The sequence below is a fragment of the Salvelinus namaycush genome, chromosome 6 (assembly GCF_016432855.1).
Source record: "Salvelinus namaycush isolate Seneca chromosome 6, SaNama_1.0, whole genome shotgun sequence".
NCBI lineage: Eukaryota > Metazoa > Chordata > Actinopteri > Salmoniformes > Salmonidae > Salvelinus > Salvelinus namaycush.
In genome coordinates, this window is record NC_052312.1 from 28,350,226 (window position 1) to 28,377,794 (window position 27,569).

The 27,569-nt window shown below is 42.2% G+C and overlaps 2 protein-coding genes and 1 pseudogene across 3 annotated transcripts; 1 reads left to right on the forward strand and 2 right to left on the reverse strand.

Annotated features, from left to right (window-relative positions):
* Nucleotides 1–6,938: 6,938 nt before the first annotated feature.
* On the reverse strand, nucleotides 6,939–13,326 carry LOC120049839 (cysteine-rich with EGF-like domain protein 2). Of its 2 annotated transcripts, none has more exons than XM_038996295.1 (10): nucleotides 12,967–13,326; nucleotides 12,481–12,563; nucleotides 12,163–12,273; nucleotides 11,854–11,945; nucleotides 11,589–11,765; nucleotides 11,331–11,429; nucleotides 11,139–11,222; nucleotides 10,872–10,967; nucleotides 7,889–8,029; nucleotides 6,939–7,353 (listed from the first exon to the last, which is right to left on the reverse strand). In XM_038996295.1, the coding sequence occupies exons 1-10, from the start codon at nucleotides 13,096–13,098 to the stop codon at nucleotides 7,301–7,303; spliced, it is 1,068 nt and encodes a 355-aa protein (XP_038852223.1). In that variant the 5' UTR covers nucleotides 13,099–13,326; the 3' UTR covers nucleotides 6,939–7,300. The 2 variants fall into 2 exon arrangements, with proteins under 2 accessions (XP_038852223.1, XP_038852222.1); XM_038996294.1 differs by having other exon boundaries at nucleotides 12,163–12,330.
* A 172-nt stretch (nucleotides 13,327–13,498) lies between these two features.
* On the forward strand, nucleotides 13,499–20,631 carry LOC120049841 (annotated as a pseudogene).
* A 268-nt stretch (nucleotides 20,632–20,899) lies between these two features.
* LOC120049840 (zinc finger BED domain-containing protein 4-like) lies at nucleotides 20,900–27,304 on the reverse strand. Its single transcript, XM_038996296.1, has 2 exons — nucleotides 27,164–27,304; nucleotides 20,900–25,697 (listed from the first exon to the last, which is right to left on the reverse strand). Exon 2 carries the CDS (start codon nucleotides 25,506–25,508, stop codon nucleotides 21,681–21,683), a length of 3,828 nt encoding a protein of 1,275 aa, XP_038852224.1. The 5' UTR covers nucleotides 25,509–25,697; nucleotides 27,164–27,304; the 3' UTR covers nucleotides 20,900–21,680.
* Between the last annotated feature and the right edge of the window lie 265 nt (nucleotides 27,305–27,569).

The following is a 27,569-nucleotide window of genomic DNA, read 5'->3' on the forward strand; positions in this document are numbered from 1 at the left end:
CGATACACAGGCCAGGTACAGAACCATCCTACTCAGGTAGAAGAGATGAGAGGCTGAAAGGAGGCAGGAAAGGGTAAGAGGAGAGCGGTGGAGGGGAAAGAAGGACAGGAGGAGAGAGATGGGGAGGGGGAATGGATGTTAGCCCCGGGGGCAAAGATATGCACTGATACAGGTGGCTGAATGGGGGCTCAGCAGGGAGAAAATGAATGGGTGTTGGTGACACACATCTCCCAGACACTGGTCAATTTAGATTTTTTTTCTCTAATGGTTTTGGTTAGTATTGGGGGAGGGAAAGCTGATCCTAAATCTTTGCCTAGAGGCAAATTCTACCTGGAGTGTTCCAAAAGGGAAGCTCCCTCATCGCTTACGTAAGACCAGCTAGATCAATGGCTATAAGCTGGGCCACAAACTAAAGTGTTTGGTCCTGAGGCAAAAATACCATTGATTAAAAACAAAATTCTGGCAGTCTGACTAGGAAACGGTCCTTAAAGCGGCAATCAGCAGTTGAAACAGTAACAAAGTGGCCTCCCCGTCACAGTTTTGTTCAAAGCTGAGGGATGGGGCTGAAGAAATGTAACCACTCTCAAATTCACAGAGCTATGGCTGCAAGGACTGATGTTCCATGATATCAAAATATAGTTTTAACCATGTTTCGATGGTATCTTGAGATTGTTTACATTAACTTTCTTTACAAATATCGGAGTAAAACAAGCTTATATTGTGGGTTCTGATGAGGTACAAAAATGTTACTAAGCTCAAAAAGTTATATTCGTCAAGAATCAATGGGTACATATCAGTGGAAGCTGCTGAGGGGAGGACGGCTCATAATAATGGCTGGAATGGAGTGAATGGAATGTTATCAAACACACACATCAAACACAAATGTATGTAACGACTGCAGATTGCCCCTTTAAGACAACTGCAGTCTACGGCTGGTGTGGCATTAAATTGTTAATGTGGCCAGATTATATTAGTGATACTGACGTTTAACTCACTGAGTACAGTACGTTTGTTTAAACAACTTCACCACCTAGTGGAGTATAGGCACTTGAACAAGATCAATGCCAGCATCAAATTAGTCCTGTCCAATAAGGATGATACTCAGATTAGCAATAGGTTGACATGTGTAAACAAGTGTGCCCAAAAGAGCTGTTGATATATGCCCCAAATTGCTGACCTGTTCGAAGGCAGCTAGCTGACCCAGCACTGCTCCCTGCCTCAATCTCTACCCGGCAGGAATAGGACTGCAGAGTCATCACTGTCTTTCTCTCTCTCTGCCCCCCACCCAACCCACTCTCTAATACACACATGCGCATAAACACGTGTACATGCTCACAAAATGTGATTATTCCATACATCACTTTCATTACAGCTGCTGATTAATTTCCAATGACAATACACAAACATGAATGGTGACATAACTGTCTGGCAAGTGGTAGATGTACTGTACATTCACAGCAGTATTAAAAGTACCCTGAACTCTTGAAGTACTCTTCTGAAGGGAGAGGTAAGTTACACATGACATGGTGGAGTGGCTTTCCACTGTACTATGTGACTAAACAGCAACACAATACAAACCTACATTCTATTTTCACAGGATTACATTACAGTGACAACCCAGTCCTTTGAAATGTCATTCAATGTTTTGGTATTTCAATTTCATCTTCTTCAAAAATTGTAAACTGTCAAACGTTATGTGCTTAAGTTAAGTAACATCCAGTAGTAGATCAAGGTGGTCAGAATGATGACAGTGTGTGAATTACTCCGCTAAACCCTCATAAGATTCTCAAAGAGGAACGCATCTTATTCTCAATCCCACTCAGGGTCACGGTCGAGATAAAACAGAATCAGATGATATTGGTCAGGAAATGAAAGAGAAGAGAGAATGCAGAAGCAAAAGGTTATGTCCCAAATGGCACCCTATTCCCTATGTAGTGCACCACTTTTAACCAGAGCCCCAAGTAATACACTATAGGGAATATTTGAGACGCATACACAAGATCTGGATAAAATATAAAGCCTGTTATAATAAGCAGCATACGAGCTGGTACCTGCTTTGAAACTGTTGTGGCTATGGTTTTCTGTGATGTGGTGGCTGGGGTTATTACAAACAGACTTTACACAAAAGTCAAGACTAATTTCCCTTCCTATACAGTCTCAATATTATGAAGTGATGTAATAAAAAATAAAAAGGCATAACAGTATGATTAAAGAAAGTTGTCATGGCATAATTTAGATCATAACATTATAATGCTGTTGATTCAATGGCTCGATGTTATGCTGACTAAACATTGATTAATTTTATATTGAAGGACTGTGCATTCGACACACCATTCCATAAAGTAGACATGTGAAATTTCACCCGAATGCCTAAAACAGACTGATGGCCAGTCTTGAGAAAATGCTTCAAACATTTCGTACAAATGTCTGAAAGATACTGAAGGCCAGAAAGTAGCTTTTCAAACATCCTCCTATTCCCTCCTAGTGCCTCATGGACTGGATATATCATCTCATAGCTTCCTTGTTCCTGCTCGTCCATGTTTGTCTACATCCTCCATCATTATAAAACATGGCCCAGGCCAACACCACTAAATGCTGAAGCCATGGCACCTCTCTTCTTCGACCAAGCAATGCAGTCGATGTTCATTGACCGCACTGAGCTGAGGCTGGCGTGCAGCTCTCGTCTAGTGGAAACCAGACAAAGCCTTCCTGAGAGATGAAAGTCAAAGTCCTTTAATTCCTGAAGTGTGTGTGCTAGAGATCAGAGCGGTGACATACACGTAAACGTGCAAGGGTGTGTGTACACACACACTGGCTCAGAGATCAGAGGGGCAACATCAATCCATCTGACCCGTCTGTCTGCAGTCTCTCAGTAGCGATGCGCAGCAGAAGTGTGTGTGCCAACACCACTCCCTCCAGTCTCCTGAGAAAAATGCTGTTGTCTGCCTGACTCAGGTCTGCATCAGACTGCAGCAGACAGCACTGGTTACATTCAGACTCACTCCTAGGAGGAGAGCACAAGTCGCAAATCAATTTCTATTCCCTGCATAGTGCAATGCTTTTCATCAGAGTAATACATCATATAGTGCACTACTAATGACCAAAGTAAGCAGCTGTGAATAAGTGAAAAGATTATGGATATTCATCATAGGTCTTTTCAATGGCCTTGATGCATCACCCTAATTTAGCTAGAAGGGAGGGTGAGCGACTCAATGATATCATGATGGAAAGGCAGAAGTGTTGGTAGTCCACTGTATAAACACTGTGCTCAGCTGCTGACGGGTGTATATCAGCAGCATTAAGATGACACAGAGCTCCCTGTATCTCAACATTAGGGGTCTGCCATGTTACAGAGGTCACAGGGAGGGCAAGTCAGTCAGCCCAGGAAATTAATTTACTTCACACAACAATACTATTTCCCGCAAGCAGCTCCTCTACTCTGCCTCAGGCCACAATACAGGCCCCAGCTGGTTTCTCCTCTACTCAGACTCAGGGTCCATCCCAAAGTCCACCCTAATCCCTATGTAGGGCATTACTTTTGACCAGGGACCATAGGGCAGTAGTGCACTACATAGGGAACAGGGTGCAATTTGGGACACAGCCTTACACACATCCAAGGCTTCTGGCTATCCATTCTCCAACTGTCTGCATGGCTATAAATTTGTCCAGGCTTCATTGATGGACGGCGGTTTCTCAGTCCAGCAGAGGAAAGAAGCGAGCCACATCAGGCAGTAGCCTAAGCGAAAGGACATGATGCAACTGCTTCACTGCTCTGTAGCGATCCAAACCACAAACCACAGTTGGAGGGGTGAGAGGAGAGGGAAAGACAGGGCACAGGGTTTGAAACCAAAGAGAGAGGAAAGGGGGGAACGAGTATCCTACATTGCACTTCCGTGGCCCATCATTGACTCTACATCCATGGGCACACTGCCCTCAGAGAAGTGAATTCAGATCATAGCATGACATTCATTAAGGTCAGGCCCATCCAAAACCAGAGTCATCAACATGCCCAACCAGCTGGTCGGCCTACAGTCTCAGACAATTTAATAAGGGGTGATGACACCAGAGATGCATGTAAACGTATCAATGGATGACACCTGTCTTGAACTCATGAAAGCATTTCTGAACGAAAATAAACAATTTCATCATCCCTTGGGAAGTCCGTCTGTACTCCCTGTCCTTGTGGTCACCCTGAGTATAATCAGACCATGTGGACCTCAACTGGCCTTTATTGGCAGCACAAAACCACAACAGATGTGGAAAAGAGCCTAGCACCCCTTCAACCAACCAACACACACACACACACACACACACACACACACACACACACACACACACACTTTTGTACTTCAGAGGCCATTTGACAGTTCAGGCAGGAATTTACTCCACAAAAGGGTTAGAATGCAGGCTAAAAAGAACATCAATGGAGCGTACTAGTTCCTTTTGAAGTGCCTTGGTCTAGGAAAGTCAGCTGCAAAGACTTCCATGTCAATCTTCACAGTCTATTGTTGTTTTCGAGCTTGAGAGCAAGAGCGACAGAGAGAGAAATGGTGGAAAAGAGCACAGTTGAAGGACCACTCATGGCATCACTAAGTCTCCACAGCAACCTGTTGTGACACGAACACATACTTTCCTCACTGACTGCAATACAGTGTTGAGTTGGTGGAGTGTTGCAAGTGCAGCTTTCCTTGTGTTTCAGAGCACTATTAGGGCATCACAAAAACTAAAATCAGCAAAAAAAAGAAACGTCCTCTCAATGTCAACTGGGTTTATTTTCAGCAAACTTAACATGTGTAAATATTTGCATGAACATAACAAGATTCAACAACTGAGACAAACTGAACAAGTTCCACAGCCACATGACTAACAGAAATTTAATAATGTTTCCCTGAACAAAGGGGGGGTTCAAAATCTAAAGTAAGTCAGTATCTGGTGTGGCCACCAGCTGAATTAGGTACTGCAGTGCATCTCCTCTTCAAGGACTGCACCAGATTTTCCAGTTCTTGCTGTGAGATGTTACCGCACTCTTCCACCAAGGAACCTCAAGATCCCGGAAATTTCTGGGAAAAAAGGCCCTAGCCCTCAGCCTCCGATCCAACAGGTCCCAGACGTGCTCAAAGGGATTGAGATCCGAGCTCTTCGCTGGTCATGGCAGAACACTGACATTTCTGTCTTGCAAGAAATCACGCACAGAACGAGTAGTATGGCTGGTGGCATTGTCATGCTGGAGGGTCATGTCAGGATGAGCCTGCAGAAAGGGTACCACATGAGGGAGGAGGATGTCTTCCCTGTAACACACAGCGTTGAGATTGCCTGCAATGACTACAAGCTCAGTCCGATGACGCTGTGACACACCGCCCCCAGACCATGACGGACCCTCCACCTCCAAATCGATCCTGCTCCAGAGTACAGGCCTCGGTGTAACGCTCATTCCTTAAACGATAAACGCGAATCCGACCATCATGCTTTTCGTCAGTGAAGAGCACTTTTTGCCAGTCCTGTCTGGTCCAGCAACGGTAGGTTTGTGCCCATAAGCGACATTGTTGCCAGTGATGTCTGGTGAGGACCTGCCTTACAACAGGCCTACAAGCCCTCAGTCCTGCCTCCCTCAGCCTATTGCGGACAGTCTGAACACTGATGGAGGGATTGTGAGTTCCTGGTGTAACTCTGGCAGTTGTTGTTGCCATCCTGTACCTGTCCCGCAGGTGTGATGTTCAGATGTACCGATCCTGTCCAGGTGTTGTTACACGTGGTCTGCCACTGCGAGGACGATCAGCTGTCCATCCTGTCGCCCTGTCTTAGGTGTCTCACAGTACGGATATTGCAATTTACTGTCCTGGCCACATCCGCAGTCCTCATGCCTCCTTGCAGCATGCCTAAGGCACATTCATGCATATGAGCAGGGACCCTGGGCATCTTTCTTTTGGTGTTTTTCCAGAGTCACTAAAGAGGCCTCTTTTAGTGTCCTAAATTGTCATAACGGTGACCTTAATTGCCTACCATCTGTAAGCTGTTAGTGTCTTAATGAACATGCACCTGTGGAACGGCCGCTAACTGTTTATGGTTCATTGAAGAAGCATGGGAAACAGTTTTAAACCTTTACAATTCAAATCTGTGAAGTTATTTGGATTTTTACAAATTATCTTTGAAAGACAGGGTCCTGAAAAAGGTTTCTTTTTTATTGAGTTTACTACTCCCCCTAACCTATCTATACAAACCTGAATTGCATTTGTTGTATTCCGTTGTGTGTAAACCTAAATAGGGAGATCTTGGCCCATCTTACTTAACAATGGTGACGTAACATCTTGCATCTGCAAAAAAACAAAGCCATTATGCACACAGATGGGGAATATCATTGAGGTTTCTTGTAAACTAAAGTCTCATCTCACTTTTGGCACACATTGCTGTTTTGAGCAGATGAAACACTGGAGAAGTACCACAGACAGAGAAGAGGAAATGTGGGCAATAAGTGGTGTGTGTGAGCTGGAGGTTGTGTCTTCTTCTTTTTGTGGAAAGCACCAGCCAGGACAGGTTTCAACCAGCTCCTCATCCAGCGCTAAGGCTGCAAAGACAGTCATAACAACTTACATCATCCCTTGGGGGGGGGGGGGAGAAGCAGATTAGTGGGATATGCTGCCTTTGATCAGGAGCAGACAAATCATCTTTCAACTGTTAGGATCACACACATTTAACTAGTTGATCCACAAGACATTGCCTAACCTTAAAATACCACCACATTTGATCCATTTCATATCCAACAAAACCAGTACATGTCATTCTGCCAATTCATCCAGCTAACAGCGGAATTGAGATATATTCTGTGTGATTAGGGTGCCACTCTGTGTTCAACTTTGAAAACTACAACAGTATTTAAATTTGCATTGACGTCTTAGGCACTTCTAATCCAGAAAAATGCATAAAATCAGAGATATGCAGCATAATTTCTGTTCTCAAACTTTATTTGAATAATGTTCAAAATCCTGCATGAATTTAAAAACCAGATAACACTTGTTGGGTTAACCACAGCAAAAACAAGAACCAGAGTACATAGGGGTTGAATCTTTAATTCTCTCAGCCATTCTGTTGGCTGTCCATCCATGATCGACAGGTATAAATCTGTAGAGTGCAGTATGCATGTCGAGTGTTCAACTGCCATGTAGTCGCAATGCTTTAAAAAGGAGTGGCCTCAAGATATTCTGATTCTGTGAGCTATAGGGGTGTAGTCTCACGGGTGACACCCACCTCATCATTTACTCCAAATGCTCTTCCTGGTTTGTTCCTATTGGTTCATTTCCTGAGGTCAAAGGTCTTCGTGCTCTTCTGGACGTTTCACTGTTTCTGCCTCATTCTCCTCTGAAGGTAACCAAGACAAAACCAACAGCACTTGAAAATAAGAACTGACCAGCACAAGTCCCACACCCCTCAACTCATGTGCTGTACAAGGCAACACAATATCCTTGTGTTTATTTTGTCTTCACATATAGTGTATGCTGCAAAAGGAATGACCTCATTGAGGACAATGAAGTATCTCTAATTATAACATACATTACACATACTATCCATTAGCTTGCCTGATCACACACTGCTGTCAAATACAGCGTCAACCAAGAGTCATCTGATACAACTGCATCTGCAGTATTTCGTAGAAAGTATACGGTTACTGTAGTAGTAACTACAGTGTACTTAACCTGCCAAGTCAGTGATTTGATTTGGATTTAATGTCATTCATGGTTGTGGTTGACAAGACTTATTATGTAGATTGCACAGTTACATAAAAACAATATTTCAATAACACAAGATAACTATACTCAATTAATGTCCTGTCATCATGTATATATTGCATTTTAAAATCATAAACAAACTAGTCCAGATCTTTATTATTGATTACCTGGCTCTGGTATTTTGACACAGACTCCCTCCTGTTCCTCGTACCTGCTGGCACAGATACAGATGTAGCTTCCTTTGTTGTTCACACACTCCTGGTTCTCCGCAGTACACACAGCATCAGTCTGCTCACACTCGTTCACATCTGAACAGATCAACAATCAAATTGGTTTTCGGCACTGTCTGATGACACAATTCTGCCAATTAATATAATTTGTTATATTTACTGAAAGCATTAACTCCTCCCAGTGTACTAATTTCATGACTCAAGATAAATGTATTCAAAATAGCTTCTGAAGTTTTATAATTGTATGTTCGTTAATGGGAAAAATAGGGTAATTCTTTCCAATTTCCTGAAAAGCTGTTTGACACAAGAGGTTATCAGACAGAGAAGTTTTATAAAGTCATTCTACATCAACAGTTGGCAAAGTACTTGTATAGTAACAAACAGGACCATCCTCAGTGAATGTCAAAAAAGTGAAACATTAAAACAAAAGTGAACCTTTTTAGATAAAACACTACTAAATACATTCACATCACCAAATAACTTATTAAAACACACTGTTTGAAATGAAGGTCTACAGTAGTCACCAACAGCACTCTCTTGGGTAGCAACATGACGTAGCCGGAGGACAGCTAGCTTCCGTCCTCCTCTTGGTACACCGACTTCAACACAAAACCTAGGAGGCTCATGGTTCTCATCCCATTCCAAAACTTGCACAGTAATTATGACAACTTCTGGAGGCCATCCTCCAACCTATCAGAGCCCTTGCAGCATGAACTGACATGTCCATCCAATCAAAGAATCAAAGAATGAATCTAGTACTGAAAGCATACGCTACAGCTAGCTAGCACTGCATTTAAATGTGGTGGGTTGTTGACTCAGAGAGAGGAAGACAATAGAATAACAGTTTTGAGAATGTATTTCTTAAAATTGAGACGAGAAAGCTAGCTATATTTAGTGGTATTTCTTTCATGGTCACTTAGCTAGCGAAAGCCTACACTCAAACAGAGAGGAATGCTATTTTAATTAGCTAGCTATCCAACACTGGAACGCTTCCAAGTCAAGGTAAGGTTTTGGTTTTATTAAATTTATTGCCACCAGGACCCGCCGGTGCAACTGCTAAACTGCTTACTAACTGTACACTGTACTGCATGATTGCAGCGGGGTCACTAATGTGTTGGTTCTAGTAGCCATGTTGGCAATGACATTAGCTAATATGGTGGCAACAATGTAGGCTGTGTGTAGCGGTTATGATATGACAGCTGATGTGTTTTGCACTGAAGTCCACAAAGGAAGGGAAAAGGTGAGGAGGAGAGTACATAGATGCAAGAAGGAATTATTTACACAACGAGCAAAATTTTCATGCTGTTCGTATGTGGCTGCTATGAAAGTGAACTGTGTTTGCGTGTGATCAGGGGTGTATTCATTCTGGCAATTCTGTTGAAAAATGTTTCTTAAACAGAATGGGGATAAACATATCTGAATTTGTCCAATAGAAACTAATTTGCAACTGTTGGACTAATGATTACACCATAGATCAGCTAGATGAAGGCAAGAGTGTGCAAGGCAGTATTGAATGTCACCTTGATTACTTTAATTTCTCTTGACCTGTGTACCTACGTTGTTAACTTTCATTCATAGGCTAGGTTGTAGCAACCTCATGATGGGTATCGTGGAAATTTGAGTATTATGTAGTAGCCTAAACCTATCGATGTTACATTGAGCTGGGTGAATAGAATATGAATGACAGTCATCCAATATGCTGCATTAGAAATTAGGCCATGCTCATGAAACATATAAAATTGTCCTCCCTCATCTAAAACGTCACCAACCGCCAAGGCATTACAAGCACGTAAATAGGCATTCAACAACATCCATGTCATTCCTTTAAAGCTGCAATATGTAACTTTTTGGGCAACCAACCAAATTCAAATTGACAGATCTATAACTCACATTTCTTTCTCATTGAAACCAAGTCTATGAAACGGTAGATCTGTTCCATGTGTTATTTCTATGCATCCCATTTTTTTGGTTATGAAAAATAAATTTCACAGCAGTTTAGATGGTGCAATGATACTATGCACTTGTTTTGTCAAACTGAAATTAGGCAAACAATTAGAATTTCAGCAACCAGGCAATGGCAGAGCGATTTCTGCATAGCGCATCTTTAGCAAATCTTTAAAGCATAAATGGATATTTAAGCAAAGTATCTGACTGTGACTTAAAACATGGATCTAGGTTTAGCATGTAGAGAAATGTAGGGATAGCATTGCGAGTGGTAATGTACTGTATCGTCCTGCCTTTAAGTTAGTGTCCAGACTATGGACATACCACCATTGTGGACGAGTTACTCTATGTCCAAGACTACTGCCTCTCTTACTGGCCAACAGGGTACACAGGCTGGACAACTGACAGTGGCTTATCAGGGAGGGAAAGAAGGAAGGATAAAATAATGAAGAAAAGGAAGGAGGTAAGAAAGGAAGATACTTCCTCATTATTCCACCAGGGCCATACTGAAAGTGGGCATTGCAAGATAGAAAAGTGGGAGGATCAACACCAGTGCGTGTGTCAAAATAACTAATTGGGCAGATTGGTTGCCACAACACTGGAGTGGCTGCTTCCTTGTAGCATTTTCGCTAAGCCAGTAAGGTACGTTAGGAGAACTAACGTGGTACGTTAGGAGAACTAACGTGGTACGTTAGGAGAACTAACGTGGTACGTTAGGAGAACTAACGTGGTACGTTAGGAGAACTAACGTGGTACGTTAGGAGAACTAACGTGGTACGTTAGGAGAATGAGGTTAAGGTTAGGAAAGGGGTTAGGCTTAGCTAAAATTCTACAAAGAACGCAGCATGCAGCCACACAAATCTGCCCAACTAGTGGTTACTTTTCAATACACCCACTTGTGTTGATCCTTCCACTTGATTTGCAAAGCCCACTTTCAGACACACTCCACGTATGCAGTTTCCCCCTGACTCCCTACCTGTGCAGGTGCCCTCTGTGTCCTGGTACCCAGGAGCACAGCCCTGGCACTTATCAGGCCCTGCCCCAGTACAGCCTGAACACACCTTGTCACAGCCTGCCAGAGGAGAACAGAGGTCAAATGTTAATACTTGTTTAAAGTTTATTACAAATAGCTTAGTCAGTATACATGTTTATATTTTCAGTCCCTAATACAATAGCTGTATCCATCCAACAACATAGTAAATATGGTCCTCTCACTAAGTAGTAGACCACAGTTTTACAGTACCTTTACAGGAGAACGAGCCATCCGTGTTCAGACAGTACTGATCCTCTTTGCAGAGAGGAGGGTCGTTCAAGCACTCGTTCACATCTAGGGTCACACAATGAGAAGGAACAAGAAAAGTGAATCTTGATGTCAAATTCATGACAGGGAAATTACTTATTATGCCATGAAAATGTATAAAAATGTCTCTCTCACCAAGACAAGTCCCCTCATCATCCTCCCCCCAGCCAGTCTTGCACTTCTCACAGTCCTCATTGGTTAGACCAGTGCAGGTCTTGCAGGAGGTGTGGCACTCTGTAGTGTAGGGAATTGAGTGGGAAAGGTGGTTGAGATGCATGCCCTGCTTCAAATAGACACCAAACCTGTCCCCTAGGCACATTGCTTAGATCTGAAAGGACTGGATTTGTGTAAATCATGGTTAAAATGAACATGCAAACATAATACACCAATTACCTGTGCATAGTGAAAACGTGTCGTTCCTAATTTCATTAAAGTATCCGTCCATACAGTCCAGACAGAACTCCCCCTTGTAACCATGGTCACAGTTGCACCTGCCGTTACCCCCTCGTGTTCCGTCACCGTCACACACCCCGTTGCCATGGCAAGGCCTCTCGGAACCCGCCACACAGGCTGTCAGAAGGAAACAGATGATTCTCATTCACCCATTGCTGGTTGGTATTAGTCAAATAAATGTGGTTTTGGAGGAGTATGTGTTTACCATTGCAATCAGGGCCAAACGTTCCCGTCGAACAGCACACCTTGATGGTATCAACGCAGAACCACTTATACAGATCAGGATGCTTATTTTGCCTGGATTGGAAGAGCGAGATTTCAAAAATCCCAATACACATTTGAATTGTAGCCTGGAAGTTCAGAGATTCCACAAGGACAAAGATAGTGGGGTCTTGAAGTCTGATGTCAATGGCCTATGCTCCAGGAGAAGTAAAAGGTAAGTAAGTAGTAAGGGGTTTTGTGCTAATGAGACATGTGCTGCCCTTTTGTTCTAGCTGAGCAGTCAAGTTCTCACCTCTTGAACCACCAGGTCTCAAAGAGGTCCTCATGCTCCTCTACCATGTGGTTGCAGTCAAAGCTGCTGCTGTCACACAGATTCTCCAGAATCTCAACTAGGCGGATCTCACTGAGGAGAGGGGGAGAAGGCAAAGGGAACAGCCAGAAATCAGCTTCTATTGTGCCACTGGGTCAACAGAGAATACGTGGTCTGGGTCAGCATGACAAACAGGTTTAGCAATCACTGATCAGAGCAAGCAGATACGCGATAAGCACAGCAACAGTCCAGCATTAGGTGGAATAGTGTATTATGATGAGTGGTGTATAGGAATCTTACCTCGTCTCATATTTGGAAAGTGCCCTCTCCTCCCAAGCGGTGTTTCCTCCACCAAAGTTCTGTTTTTTCGTTCGGTCCAATCCCTGTTGGAACAGTAGTGTGAGGATGAAGACTAGCTAACCAGACAGATATTGGCAGTCATTTGATCAACGGTGTAAATGTACTACAGCACTGTCTGATAATCTGGGTTTAAAAAGCACACGTTAGCCAGTTATTAGGTCCGACTCCCACATTATAAACTGGTCTAACGTTAATTGACTGACTAGTACAGTGGTGTTATGATGCTCAGTCACATTTCATAGCCTACATCAAGGTCAGATGAGGAGGGCTTGGTTACATGAATGCATTACAAGCACAATACACCATCATTGGTTGCTCACTGGTAAATAAAAGCACATCAATTGGTTGTGGTTTGATTCAGACCAATTGATAGCACTGCCCAGCTAGCCAAGGCAAATTATACACAGAGGAACATTTCAAACTTACCTTACTGAAGTTATCAGCTATCTGTTTGCAGGTATTACATGAGCTTTTTAAGTTTTTTGCATTGGTGCATTGTGATAGTAAAATAAAAGCTAGGCTACAAAATAGCCACAATAATTGATTGAACGATAGCATTATGGCTAGCTACAGTAGCTGGAAAGCAGTTGAATGACTCAAAGTTTCATATCATAGTTAATGTTACACACTAGACACTTGCCAGCAAGCTTCCTATCCCTAAAACGTGCAGCACAGAGTCTAGACACATATACAACAATTTATTGGGAAATACCTAGCGATATCTATGCAAAGCGTACGAAAGTAATATTTACATGCAGGTAGAAAAATGAGCTACCTTTTTTTTAATTTTCGCGTCAGCCTCTTGGTACGATTGTGGCCTGTCGTGATTTGCCATTTTTCCCATCAATCACTGTGAGTACCAATGATATTCCGCCACGCGTGGGACAAACGTCTTCTTTCTACCCACGTGGAAAATATGTTGACATTTCCAGATTTGTGCGCATGCGTCAATTTCCAATATACTTTCACGTCATGGCAGAGAAGAGGGCTGCGTCTGGGCAATCACTGTTGTTTTTACTAATTTCGGTGACTCTATTACATTTGTTTATTTGTCCTTTTACAAAAGTTGAAGAGAGTTTCAACTTACAGGCAGTGCATGATATTCTTTATCACAGACTTGATTTTGAAAAGGTAAGACTGAGAACTACACATACATCAGCCAACTAACGGTAGCTAGCTAAATGTTAGCTAATCTTCTTTACACATGTATGGTGCAAATGCTTGTTGACAGTGTTACACTGGATCTTTTTCATCTCTTGATAAAGATTTATGCAACATTACATGCCCGTATATTATTTTGTGCCCACCCAAACAATGACAAATGCTAGAAATCCATTGCTGATGTTGACAGTATCTTACCAATTTCTCACCAGTATGACCACCATGATTTCCCTGGTGTGGTGTCACGGACATTCCTTGGACCTGTATTCCTATCAACGGTCTGCTCCCCACTAATCTACCTGCTGTCACTACTGGAGGCTTCCAAATTCTACACACAACTGATGGGTAAGTCTTGCTGCTATTATATGATATCCATATACAGCAGTGCAATGGAGCAGACCTGGGTCCAATAGATTTTTCACTTTTGGGACTACTCAATTGTTTCCATAGTGCCAGACAAACTAAATCAAGTATGTCTTGATATGTAAATGACAGGCCTTTCACAAATCAGTCCACTTACTCAAATGTATTGATGTGTACCTTTTTGCTGTCCAGGCGAGGTTGCCTGGGAGTGTGTGTGACGTTAGCTCTATGGCGCATGCAGAGGGAGGTTCGGAGGCAGTTTGGGTCGACAGTTGCGGGACTGTTCTCTCACCTGCGCCTCACAGTTCCATCTCATGTTCTACAGCACGAGACCCCTCCCCAATGTATTTGCACTGCCAATAGGTAAGAGACACTGATATATTGTAGACATGATTGTAGTATAAAACTATCTTGGATGAAAATCTAATATACATAAGATGTACTGAAATCTAAATACTAAATACTGTTGGAGACAAGCCTCATGTAGGATTAAAATCTATAATAAAAATGTCCACCAATGTGTTAAAAGTACTACAGGAAATAATATATTTTTTTTTCAGATAATGTCCATAATATCTGCAGTAATAGTGGAATGATAGTGTTTCACAGTATTACTTACCCGCAGTGTTGTAATTGGCTGTGATATTCGACTATTGATTTCTCCTGCCATAGTCTCGTGTTGACCTGTTGTCAAAATAGGAAAGCTGTTATGTAGTGGATATCGGATCAAGTGGCCAATGTAAAAATCGCTCTGCCATTTCCTGGTGGCTACAATTCTACACTGTTTGCTCAATTTCTGTGAGAAAAGAAGCACTGAATATTGTAGGGAATCATTGTGCCAAAATCAATGTGAAGCACACTACCGTTTAAAAGTTTGGGGTCACTTAGAAATGTCCTTGTTTTTTAAAGAAAATCTTTTTTTTTGTCTATTTAAAATAACATCAAATTGATCAGAATTACAGTGTAGACATTGTTATTGTTGTAAATGACTATTGTAGCTGGAAATGGCTGATGTTTAATGGAATATCTACAAAGGCGTACAGAGGCCCATTATCAGCAACCGTCACTTCTGTGTTTGGGGGTAGAAGCTGTTTAGAAGCCTCTTGGTAGCAGAGATAAGTCTATGACTAGGGTGGCTGGAGTCTTTGACAATTTTCAGGGCCTTCCTCTGACACCGCCTGGTATAGAGGTCCTGGATGGCAGGAAGCTTGACCCCAATGATGTACTGGGCTGTACGGACTACCCTCTGTAGTGCCTTGCGGTCGGAGGCCGAGCAGTTGGTCCCCCTTTGCTGCTATACCAGCCTCCACTCTGCTGGGAAGACTTTCCACTAGATGTTGGAACATTGCTGCGGGGACTTGCTTCCATTCAGCCACAAGAGCATTAGTGAAGTAGGGCACTGATGTTGGGCGATTAGGCCTGGCTCGCAGTTGGTGTTCCAATTCATTCCAAATTGTTTGATGGGGTTGAGGTCAGGGCTCTATGCAGGCCAGTCAAGTTCTTCTCTGTGCAGGCCAGTCAAGTTCTTCCACACCGATCTCACAAACCATTTCTGTATGGACCTCGCTTTGTGCACAGAGGTATTGTCATGCTGAAACAGGAAAGGGCCTTCTCCAAACTGTTGCCAAAAAAGTTGGAAGCACAGAATCGTCTAGAATGTCCTTGTATGCTGTAGTGTTAATATTTCCCTTCACTGGAACTAAGGACCCTAGCCAGAGCCATGAAGAACAGCCCCAGACCATTATTCCTATTCCACCAAACTTTACAGTTGGCACTAGAGGTCGACCGATTATGATTTTTCAATACCGATACCGATTATTGGAGGGCAAAAAAAGCCGATGCCGATTAATCGGCCGATTTTATTTAAAAAAAATAAAAAATAATATATATATCATACACACACACACATTTTTGTAATAATGACAATTGCAACAATACTGAATGAACAATGAACACTTTTATTTTAACTTAATATAATACATAAATACACACACACACAGCTCTGAAGTGACAATGATACTGAAGAGTCTGCTTAGGAGACAAATACTCTCAACTGTTTGAATAAAAATAGAGTTTAAGTTACCTGTGATGAATGTTGAAAACAAAAACTGTCATTTCTATATGCAGGAAATCCTATTTTAATAATGGGCATGGTAAGAATTGACGACCAAAGTGCGAGTCATAATTCCCATGACACCTTCTAGCAAAATCTGAAAAGCGGTTCCTTCATTTATTCCATAGGATATTTTTTAGATTCACTTAAAATAAGGTCTGTGTTTCGTGTAGGCTTACACCACCTTGCCAATTTTATAACTGTGTAGATATCCATAGGACAAGGTAACTCTGATCAATATTGGCTAAATATAAGCGAAGATAATTTTTTTTGTAGAGTGGATTTATGAAAATATGTTGACAAACGTTACCTTATCCTAGTGAGATTTACACGGGTATCAAAACGTCGAGGCGGTTTAAGCCTGCACGAAACACAGACCTTATTTGAAGTAGATCAAGACATTCTCTATGGAAGACATGAACCGTAAAATAACGAAGGAACCCCTTTCAAGTTCAGCCGCAAGTTATTACAGGAATTATAACGCGTCGACTATTTCTCTCTAAACCATATACCTTTGACTAATCCGGAAACTATCACCTCGAAAACAAAACGTTTATTCCGTTCCGTATTTTATCTAACGGGTGGCATCCATGAGTCTAAATATTCCTGTTACATTGCACAACCTTCAATGTTGTCATAATTACGTAAAATTCTGGCAAATTAGTTCGCAAAGAGCCAGGCGGCCCAAAATGTTGCATATACCCTGACTCTGCGTGCAATAAACGCAAGAGAAATGACACAATTTCACCTGGTTAATATTGCCTGCTAACCTGGATTTCTTTTAGCTAAATATGCAGGTTTAAAAAATATATACTTGTGTATTGATTTTAAGAAAGGCATTGATGTTTATGGTTAAGTACACATTGGAGCAATGACAGTCATTGATTGATTGTTTTTTATAAGATAAGTTTAATGCTAGCTAGCAATTTACCTTAGCTTACTGCATTCGCGTAACAGGCAGGCTCCTCGTGGAGTGCAATGTAATCAGTGTTAGAGCATTGGACTAGTTAACTGTAAGGTTGCAAGATTGGATCCCCCGAGCTGACAAGGACAAAAATCTGTCATTCTGCCCCTGAACGAGGCAGAACGTTCCTAGGCCGTCATTGAAAATAAGAATGTGTTCTTAACTGACTTGCCTAGATAAATAAAGATTAAATAAAGGTGTAAAAAAAAAACATCGGCAAATTGGCGCCCAAAAATACCGATTTCCATTTATTAAAACTTGAAGTCGACCTCTAGTTGGCACTATGAATTTGGGCAGGTAGCGTTCTCCTGTAATCCGCCAAACCCAGATTAGTCCGTCGGACTGCCAGATGGTGAAATGTGATTCATCACTCCAGAGAACGCGTTTCCACTGCTCAAGAGTCCAATTGCGGCGAGCTTTACATCCCTCCAGCCGACGCTTGGCATTGTACGTAGTGATCTTAGGCTTGTGTGTGGCTGCTCAGCCATGGAAACCCATTTCATGAAGCTCCCGAAAATATAGTTATTGTGGGAACTTGGTAGTGAGGACAGACGATTTTTACGTGCTTCAGCACGGTCTCGTTCTGTGAGCTTGTGTGGCCTACCACTTCGCGGCTGAGCTGTTCGTTGCTTCTAGATGTTTCCACTTCACAATAACAGCATTTACAGTTGACCGGGGTAGCTTTAGCATGGCAGAAATTTGATGAACTGACTTGTTGGAAAGGTGGCATGTTATGACGGTACCACATTGAAATCAGTGAGCTCTTCAGTAAGGGAAATTCTACTGCCAATATTTGTCTATGGAGATTGCATGGCTGTGTGCTCAATTGTATACCCGTCAGCAACGTGTGTGGGTGTCCACAAACATTTGTATATATAGTGTATTTTAGGAGTCTTTTCTTCCAGCAGTTTCTCTGATGGTAATCTTGTGCAGTTAAAGGTCTGTTATGTTTTCTCCCTAGTCCTGTTGGCATTCACTGCATGGATGGGGCAGAGGTACGGGTCTTTCCTATGTCTCTCTACTCTTGTCATCATCGTGTTTAGATCAGAACTGTCTCTCTACCTGGGTCTGATGCTGCTCATGTCATTACTGAGCAGAAGGCTAGGGATCCTTCAACTGCTCTACTATGCCATTCCTGCAGGTGCTCAGTCACTAGGTAAATCTGTTATCAGAAAGACTAATTCTGGTTCTGGATAACTACAGGGTGTGCAGGCTTTTGCTCCAGCCCAGCACTAACACACCTGGCTAAGCTATAGTAGTTAGATGAGTCGGGTGTGCTGTAGCTTGCCTGGAACAAATGCATACATATCCTGTAGTTTTTCAGGATTATAAGTGTTATAAATGTATAAGCTCTTTTATATGAACGTCTAATTTTGTCTCCTCTCTCTTTCAGCTTTGACTGTCGGCATTGACTCATTCTTCTGGAATAAGCTGATTTGGCCCGAGGGCCAGGTACTCTGGTACAACACCATCCTGAACAAGAGCTCCAACAGGGGAATATCCTTCACTTCACTCAATGCCTGTTATAAACTCATAACAATGTTCACAAAGTCAACTAATTAAATAATTCAACACAGCTTTAGACACCTGCTTCTCCTTGATCGATTCTGAGTTAGTATAAACGTTTGTGATAATATTATGAAAGTAAAGGGTTAATTTTCCACTCATCACGGAGAGCCCACTTTTGACCTGAAAACAACAACTTGCTACCTTTCCTTGACTTTCTCCCCCAGTAAACCGCCCCCTTTCTGTGGTACTTCTACTCTGCTCTGCCCCGTGCTCTGGGCTGCGCAGTGCTGTTCGTCCCCTTAGGCCTGCTGGACAGACGGACACGCACCCTGCTGCTGCCTACTGTAGGATTTATCCTGCTCTACTCTTTCCTGCCCCATAAGGAGCTACGCTTTATCCTCTACACCTTCCCTGTGCTGAATATAGTGGCCGCACGGGGCTGCTCCTTCATGTAAGGAGAAAAAGGCTGTTATTGGCATGATTGTCTGTTCAGGGAGGTCAATTTAGTATAATGTTGCAAAAATATGATTATTTTGACATTTTTGGCCTTCAGGATGTTGGAGTCACAGTTCAATTGTCTTTCAGGGGACATGTGGTATGGACCTTAAAAAAGTATGATTCTTGGTCCTACAGTCTGAACAACTACCACAAATCTTGGATGTATAAACTTGGCTCCTTAATCGTGGTTGGCCAGTTGGTGACAAATGCTGCATACTCCAGCATATCTCTGTACGTGTCCCATCACAACTACCCTGGAGGCCGGGGGGTGCAGGTACTGCATAAACTAGTACCATCTACATCAGGTAAGAGCAGTGAAGTAGTAGAGGGTAAATGCACGTCAAGGCTGTTTACACGCCTTTCTTATTTTGAGCGAGTGTTTAACCACCTTTTGTGGAAAATGTATTAAAAGTATAGTAGGGAGCGTCAATTTACTCGCTGTTATCAGCGTTTAACCACTATCACTTGACCTGGTAAGAGGTTATACATTTTTTTGTTATATCATATCAGTTATCAAATCAGACAGTGAGGAAAATGTCATGGTTGGTTGTCCATTGCTTCTCCTCAGATGTCTCTGTTCATATTGATGTATTTGCTGCCCAAACTGGAGTGTCACATTTCTTAGAACTGAACAGAAACTGGAGGTTAGTTTGACTGGGTATTCTATTCTGGAATATAACTGTTTCCAACCTTCTAAAGGCATTCTAAGGATTCAGCTTTGTGTTCTATTGTCAGGTATGACAAGAGAGAAGACATTGGCCCTGGACACCCTGATATGAAGACATACTCCCATGTTCTGATGGAGGCCAATGCCACCCACATAGCACTACTCAGACTCCCACGTGCCTTTGGCCTTCATCCAAGGTTACAGCAACATGACGTTGAATGCCTTTCGGTTTCCTTTCTTCAGTATAAACCTGGGAGACAAACTGGTGTTGCTAGAAAGAGTACCTGACCCTCCCAGTTGAACTGAGGAAAGTGATGTAGTTTTTCAGGATTTAGTATTTTATGACCATATTGTAAATAACTAAAACTAAATTGCAGTGTATAGAGTTCTGTTTTCAATCACTCTTTTGGGATATAAGTTGGTTGGAACCAGATATTGGTAGGATACACTGATAGGATCACCTGCTTTGTCATTTACATATAAAAAAGTCTGGCTAGGCTAGCTTAGATCTCCATTCACATGCAAAGTGTATACAGGCCTTTCATTACTTCAACTGAAAATGATCCATATCCTCCAATTTTACTCCACCAAACCAGGTAACTGGTTTAATGTCTAACACTTCCTCCAAACGAAGTGGTCAGATAACCCCAGTGCAATAACTGCCATCCTTCAAAAGTGTTTTTTTATGAAATAAGTTCAAAGAACTCATTATGCTAGTTCTCCATTTAATGTTTTGTATGTATTTATAGTTTCCTATATGAACAAAACCGCTCATCGTGAGCTTTGGAATAAAACTGAAGAGGAAATGTTTGTTGACTTACAAGGAAGTACTTGTGCCACTTGAGGCAATATTATATGCTTTGAGACTACTTTTCAGAAAGGTTACATTTAAATGTTGCAAATAGACATTCCCTGGTGACTGTTCTCCCTACTAAACATGACATCACACTAAATGAAACTGGCAGGTAGTGCCTTAACTTTTCTAGTAAGAACATATTTTCTGTTGCCAAACAGTTTGCTAGTGTCCCCTACCAAACATGGCAATTTTTGTACACAAACCATAAAAATAAACAGGAACAAAGGATTACATAAGAAACCTTTTATTTACAAATAACCACAATTTGCATGGTTCCAGTCTGAATGCTTCCACATTTATGAAATTAAGTTCAACAATCATAACAAATGTACAGTACATTTTACTTGACAACCCATAATTTAATCCCTTGAAAATAAATGTAATTGTGCTAAAGACATATCAAACAAATTGCTTCTGAAAAAAATACAGCAATCTTGCATAATATTAAAATATTTCAGCAAGTTAAAAAAAGCAATTTCTAAATCGACAGTACCATGAGCCACATTCATAATGAAATAAATAACAAACTTAACATCTTTCAGTCACAGCATTTATTTTTGGGCAATGTGTTCATTTAGAAGAAGAAAAAAAACAGCATCTTGTTTCTAATATTTTAAGCCATTTAAATTGAAAGACTTGATTTGCGCATCAAAGTATTTACAGCATTTTGACCTGAATTAGTTTTGGATAAGGCACAAGGAGAGAGAAGACAAAATTAAGACACAGGAACAAATATTCACAACCCCTACCGCTAAATGCACCCCTCCCTCCCTGACACTTTTCACTGAGGCTCTGACTGATGCAAGTTCTAAAGTGTTGACAGTAGTACACAAAATACAATTAAGAATAACTTCATTAACAATTCCAAATGTGCTCATGTTTTGAAAATGAAGCTCAGTGTATTGTCTATTCTCCTTTAGTTACCCCTGAATCTAAAAAGTTACCCCTGTCATTTCACAGTTCTATGAATTGGACCTTGCTAAGGAGCCTCATAAGCAATGTTTTTAAATCAGTGCTGATAATAAATTAAGGGTAGGTTGACCTTTAGAAAGAGAAGCCCCTCCATGTTTTCTAGTAATGGCATGGGCTGATTCAGAGCGCAGTTCACACTGGCTGTGCTGAACAGAATCTCTGCTGGGACAATGCTGGGAGGGCAGCCCACGTAGCGGACAGCGACCTTGGCAAGGTCAGGCCACAGTAACTTCTTCAGGTTCCAGTAGTCCAGTGGATCACAGCTTTGATCAAGTATGTCCTCCTCCAAGTATTCCAGCACTGCCAGCTCTGATGATTTTGGCTTGTCCTCCTGTTTTATCTTGTGTCTGATGTCATCCATGAGCGCCCAGAGGTTGTCCTTGTTTGGGGGAGAACCGCTTGATGAAACTGGGACCTCTCCACCACATCCGTTGGATAGTGAAGGCTTTATCTCAATTGAGGTAGAAAGGGACACCTGAAGTTCACTGATGAGGTCTTGTTTGCATTGCTCCGCCTCTTCCTCTGTGAACAAGGAAGTCTTGTACCGCGGGTCCAGCATTGTCGCCCAAGTGTACCTGGGGTCGTGTAGGGTCGACGACATCCTGCTCACCATCGCTTCCTTCAGAGACTTGAGCATGTTGTCGATGCCCATCGTCTCGTCAAAGAGCATGTCTATCTTCCGGTTGAGGATGTGGATCAGTGGTATGACTTGACCCAAAGTGGCAGTGCGATTGCTCATCTCCCTGCAGGCCACTTCGAAGGGCTTCAACGCATTGCATACCGACTGCATCACTTCCCACTGGTCGCAACTGATCATTTCCCTGAAGTTGCACTCTATTGACATCTCGTCAACCGCTTTCTTTTGTTCCACCAGACGTTCAAGCATGAAGAAGGATGTCCTCCATTTTGAGGGAACGTCCTGTATGAGGCAATTTTCTGGTAGCTGGTAAACCTTCTGCAGTTCTGCCAACTTCTCCTTTGCTTTGTCTGAGCGATACACGCGCTCGCAGATCTTACGAGCATTGCTTAGAAGGTTCTGGACCATCCTCTGACTCTTTATGGCTTCGTTCACAATTAGATCTATGGTGTGGCCAAAGCACTGCACGATGACATGGTCGTTGTCCTCCAGGACGTTTGCAATAGCATTGTTGTCGGTTACAGTGAATCCTTTCTTCAGCCCTAAGGAGCTGATCCAGGTGTCCCAGAAGTATTCGAGCTGCTTCTGTATATTGAGCGTGTCATGGTCACAGTCTACCTGTGATACACTGAGAAGAGCGGAGCAGTGAAAGTCCTCGCCCTGAGGTCTAACACATGATTCGTATGAAACCCAGTGGGCAGTAAGAGTCAGAAATTCCCGAGTCTGGCTAGTGACCCAGATGCTTGTTGTAAAATGGACAATACCACTCTCAGCCTCTTTCAGGTGTGTGAGAACAACCTCCTTCACCCTCTCATACATGTCTGGTATGGCAGTGCTGGTGAAATACGAAGAGGAGGGTAGAGAATATTGGGGTTGAAGATACTCCAGTAATCGGTTCAAACCAGTGTTCTCTACTAAGGCTGATGGCTGAAGATCCAGTGCAAGCATTTCGGCAACGAGTTTGGTGATTATTTTGGCAACCGGCTGGTATTCATCAAATCTTTCACAGTTTTCATCATACACAGAAGTGTCCATGAGTTCGTGTTTAACGTGAATTTCAGCAGACGGCACATCACCTGAGATAGTACTGTTACTTTCAAGAACATTTCCATGAAATCTCTGCATGTGCCTGAATAAACAACTAGTTCCGAGGTTTGTCGTCTTTTTGCCCCGACTTATTGTGCGGCTACAGTGCAAACAAACCACCTTAGTGGGATCAGAAGGGGAAATAGAAAAATGATTCCACAACTTTGATGTCTTTTTACTGAACACAGAGTTGTGTGGCCTTTTCTCTTTGGCAGGGCTGTTAGTCAGTTTGGCTGGAACAGCCTCAGCAGCAGAGAGAGTAGCGTAGGGATGAGGTGAGGAGTCCTTATCATTTGTGCTTTTTTGGTTTTTGAGGACATCAGGGTGCCTTCTCATTAGATGCCTCATCAAACAGCTGGTTCCGAAGTCTCCCCGTTTCCCCCGGCTGATGACACAGGGGCAGTATCGGCAGAGGGCTTTAAGCTGATCCACTGGAGAGACGATGAAATGGTGCCACACTTCGGATTTCACACGTTTCATGATTTTTTTATTTTGTTGGAAAATTGAACTTGCCGGATCCTCTTTCAGGCCTGAGCCCTCTAGAGATAGATCACACAGTGAGGGAGGTAAAGGAACATCCTCATCTTTAAGTCCAAAGCAGAGATTGAGGGAGGAATCCTGTTCTGATTGGTTTATTGTGTCATCAGACTCCTCCTTCACATCCATGCTTTCATCTTCGTTATGGGGCATTTCGTCAGATATTGTTTCTGGGGAGGATGGAGCGAAAGGGGATTCTTTTTTAATCTCCATTAATGAGTCCTGATGCAGCTGAGAGCGAGACAATAGTGTTGGTGGGTTTGTATATGGTGGTGGAATGTTCGAGCCCTGTCCATTTTCTTCAATGACAATTTCTCTGTGGGCTCTCCACATATGGCGAATCAGACAGCTTGTGCCCAGGTCCTTTCCATTTTTACCCCTGCTAAATTCATTCATGCAGTGTATGCATACTGCTTTGGAACTGTCAGCAGGGGACAGGTAGAAATGCTTCCACACAGCTGATCTTCTACGAGAACTTGAGTTTTTGGGAGTTGCAGCGAGGCGCTCACACCCACCTCCATCCATCGCTTCTTCATGGTTGTTGTTGGAATGTGAGGATGAGACTGTGCCAGTGTCGTTTTTGGCACCCTTTTCGAGTTTTGGTAACACTTCTTTGGATGATGATATGTCAGAGCCCTCTGCTGAAGAGGTGGACGGTGAAGAGTTCTTTCGTGAGGCAGGAGTAGTAATGCTAGCTGCCAGGCTTCCGTTATTTGATGAATTTGAGGGGGGTATTACAGATGAGGCAACTGAAGCAGTCAGAGTATTTGAGGAGAGGTCGCCATCTTGTAAAAGCACAGTGGGGTGAGCCCTTCGTACGTGCCTCATTAAACAACTTGTACTGAGGTCCTTCTCGTTCTTACCTCGACTGAACTCTTTCATACAGTACATACAGATTGCTTTGGTACTATCGCGTGGAGATATGCAGAAATGGTTCCAGGCAGGGGATTTCTTCCTGGGATTAGCGTTAGTGGGACTTCTCATGGATGACAATAGGCTTTGAGTGACAGCATCCATCGCAACATCATAAAGAGTGCTTGTGTACCCACTAAGCATACTACTGTAATCATCTGTATTGTCATCTGTATCGTCTCTAGTAACAAAGGGGCCTACAGAACTATCATACGATAACCTTTCATCCTCTTGGGTCCCCTTCATACTGTTTGGATCCTCCTCTTCCTCATTATGTTCAGATGTGCCATTTTCTATCTTGACCTCAGTGTTTAGATTTAGGATTTTGTTTGAAATGGCTGGAGAAGTAGGCCTAAGAGAGTCCTCTTTATCACATGCCTCTTCTGCTTCATTGACAGACTCATTAATTGTTAATTGTCCATCAACCTGAGAAATAGATAAATTGTCTGGTTCCTCCTCGTGAATAGAAGCCACGGGGGAAGAGTCTTTAGCCCGTGTTTTAGACAGACAAACGTTTTTTGCGTCTGCAGTGTCATGGGGGGTGATGCTGTATGATTTAAACACGTAGCCATCTTGCCCCTCAATTTTTAGACATGTTCCTTTTGCCTCTCTTTTCTTGTTTTCTATGCCATTAGTTTCTGAGTCTACTACATCTTCTTCACTCTTAAGAGAGAGGTCTTCCTCTCCATCCATGTTAGCCAACCAAAGTTCTGGGAGAAAATCAAATTTTCTTATCTAATGCAGCTTGCCAAAAGTTAATGAGTGTGAGCATTTCTCACGCCAACGTTTCAGTCTTTGTCCAGATCAGAAGGAGCAAGCTTGTAGTCCATTTTCTCTATTTACGAAAGTGTCAAGAGAAGTTTCCACCTTTTCTAGTAGGATCTGGAATGAGAGAGAAATGCAATAAAACATTTGATATTTCAGCAAATAGCAGATAAAAACAAGTTGACAGACTAGGAACTGTTTATAGCATGTCAGGCTGCAATCCGAAACAGATGTTTTAGGTTATATTATATATTAGCCATGCTTAGCAGTATGACAGTGTAGAGTTCTACCTGAATTAATTGCACCCACCTGGTGTCCCAGGTCTAAATTAGTCCCTGATTAGAGGAACTAAATAAAAAGCAGTGTAACTGGCTCCGAGGTCCAGAGTGATACTAACCTACCATTGTTTAGGTGGTATCCCACCCAAAACATGTATATTCAATTGGTTTCAATGTTGGTGCGCATTGCTTCCAGCAATGACTAACTTGGATCCTTTAAGCCCAATCTATGACAAAATGTAAAGTCTAGCATTCATTAGTGACATTTTATCAATATTCAAAGTAGGTATGTTGATAATTTAATGTAATTAAGTGATGGGAGTATAATTTCCCAATTTATGATTGAAAAATAGCCTAGAACACAACATTGTTATTGGTTATCAAATTAATAAACGGTTTCATGGTTGCCACAGTAAGTAAACCTTTTATTAGCAACAATGTCTTTAATTTGCCTAAAAATTAAACTGCTTATTTACACAGGGATATTGAGTGTTCTATAAAATAAACTAACCCAGAACAAGAGACAAATGGGTAATTGATCGTTATTCATGCAAGCAGCCAGTAAGCTACCAGCAAACCACAACGAATGTTGTGTTTCACCAAGACTGTAGCAACCATAGACATAATCCGATCGGATCATAATTATGTCTGTAATCTAGACAAAACAACTAGAGTGGTATCATACTCCTTTTTCTAACTAGAACGTTATCCAACTGCTAACGAGCTAGTTAGCTTGACAGCTAGCTAGCTATAGGAGCCTTATTTCCTGATACAGCGTTAGTTGGCTGGCTAGTACTTTTCCGGGTAGAGTTAGCTAACGAGCAACATCCAGGATTAAGGTGTGACACATTGATTTGCTTTAAAATAGTAGCTATTTCACTCAATTTATAATTTGGAGCCAATTGAGGTAATGCTAACCCTAGATAGCCAGCCAAGTTAATAGTAATGCCAGTGTCTGAGGCTAGCTAGGTTAGCTACACAAAAAACATGCACGCACACACACCGTATGCGTTTCTAAAACAGAAATCGGAAACCATAACTTCACAAACCGACTATCCTTTCAACTACATATATGAAGCAGCCTGTGTATTAACTGGCAACAGCGTCCGATACAGTACGGAACCTGGTCGTGCCAGCTAGCTAGGCCACACCGGGCATAACCTGTCTGGTGAGACAGAACCAGATCCTTCCCTGGTAATGGAACAGAAGAACCACAGACCAACCGAATCAGCCCAGCACATTACTCACGACGTTATTTTAACAAAGAGACCCCCTAGAAATCACAGACCAAGATAGTATACATACCTTGAAATCTTAGTGTATAATTCACTGGCTTTCTGTAACTAAACAGTTAAATACGACACATTTGATTGATCCATAGGGGGATTTACTTCGTTGCTTTGTCTCCTAGCAGTTCACATTCAGTTGAAGCAGGTCCACACAGCGTCGGACGGAAGAAACACGCTTTATGACGTCACTGGGTTGAAGGGTTTTCCAATATGGCGACAGGGACAATAAAAAAACACTCAAAATTCGTCGATAAAGCAACATTTCTTAATAGATCGATACGTGCATACTACTTCTTGACAGACGTTATGATGTATTGTTTGCATATACCGTCGCCAATACAGGGACAATAATCAATTTTCCCAACGGTGTTGTTTCTTTTTCTCCTGTTATTACTGCTCTTAAATTTTAACCTTACCAACGG

Bases quoted from the DNA above. Each gene is read 5' to 3' on its own strand.
- LOC120049839 (XM_038996294.1), bottom strand. From the start codon at position 13,098: ATGCTATCGTTCAATCAATTATTGTGGCTATTTTGTAGCCTAGCTTTT. The intron at 11,430-11,588 runs GTAATTGGTGTA...CCTACACTACAG, and splicing joins CACGTTTTCACTATGCACAG to AGTGCCACACCTCCTGCAAG. The intron at 10,968-11,138 runs GTACTGTAAAAC...CTCCTCTGGCAG, and splicing joins TGGCTCGTTCTCCTGTAAAG to GCTGTGACAAGGTGTGTTCA.
- LOC120049840 (XM_038996296.1), bottom strand. From the start codon at position 25,508: ATGGATGGAGAGGAAGACCTCTCTCTTAAGAGTGAAGAAGATGTAGTA.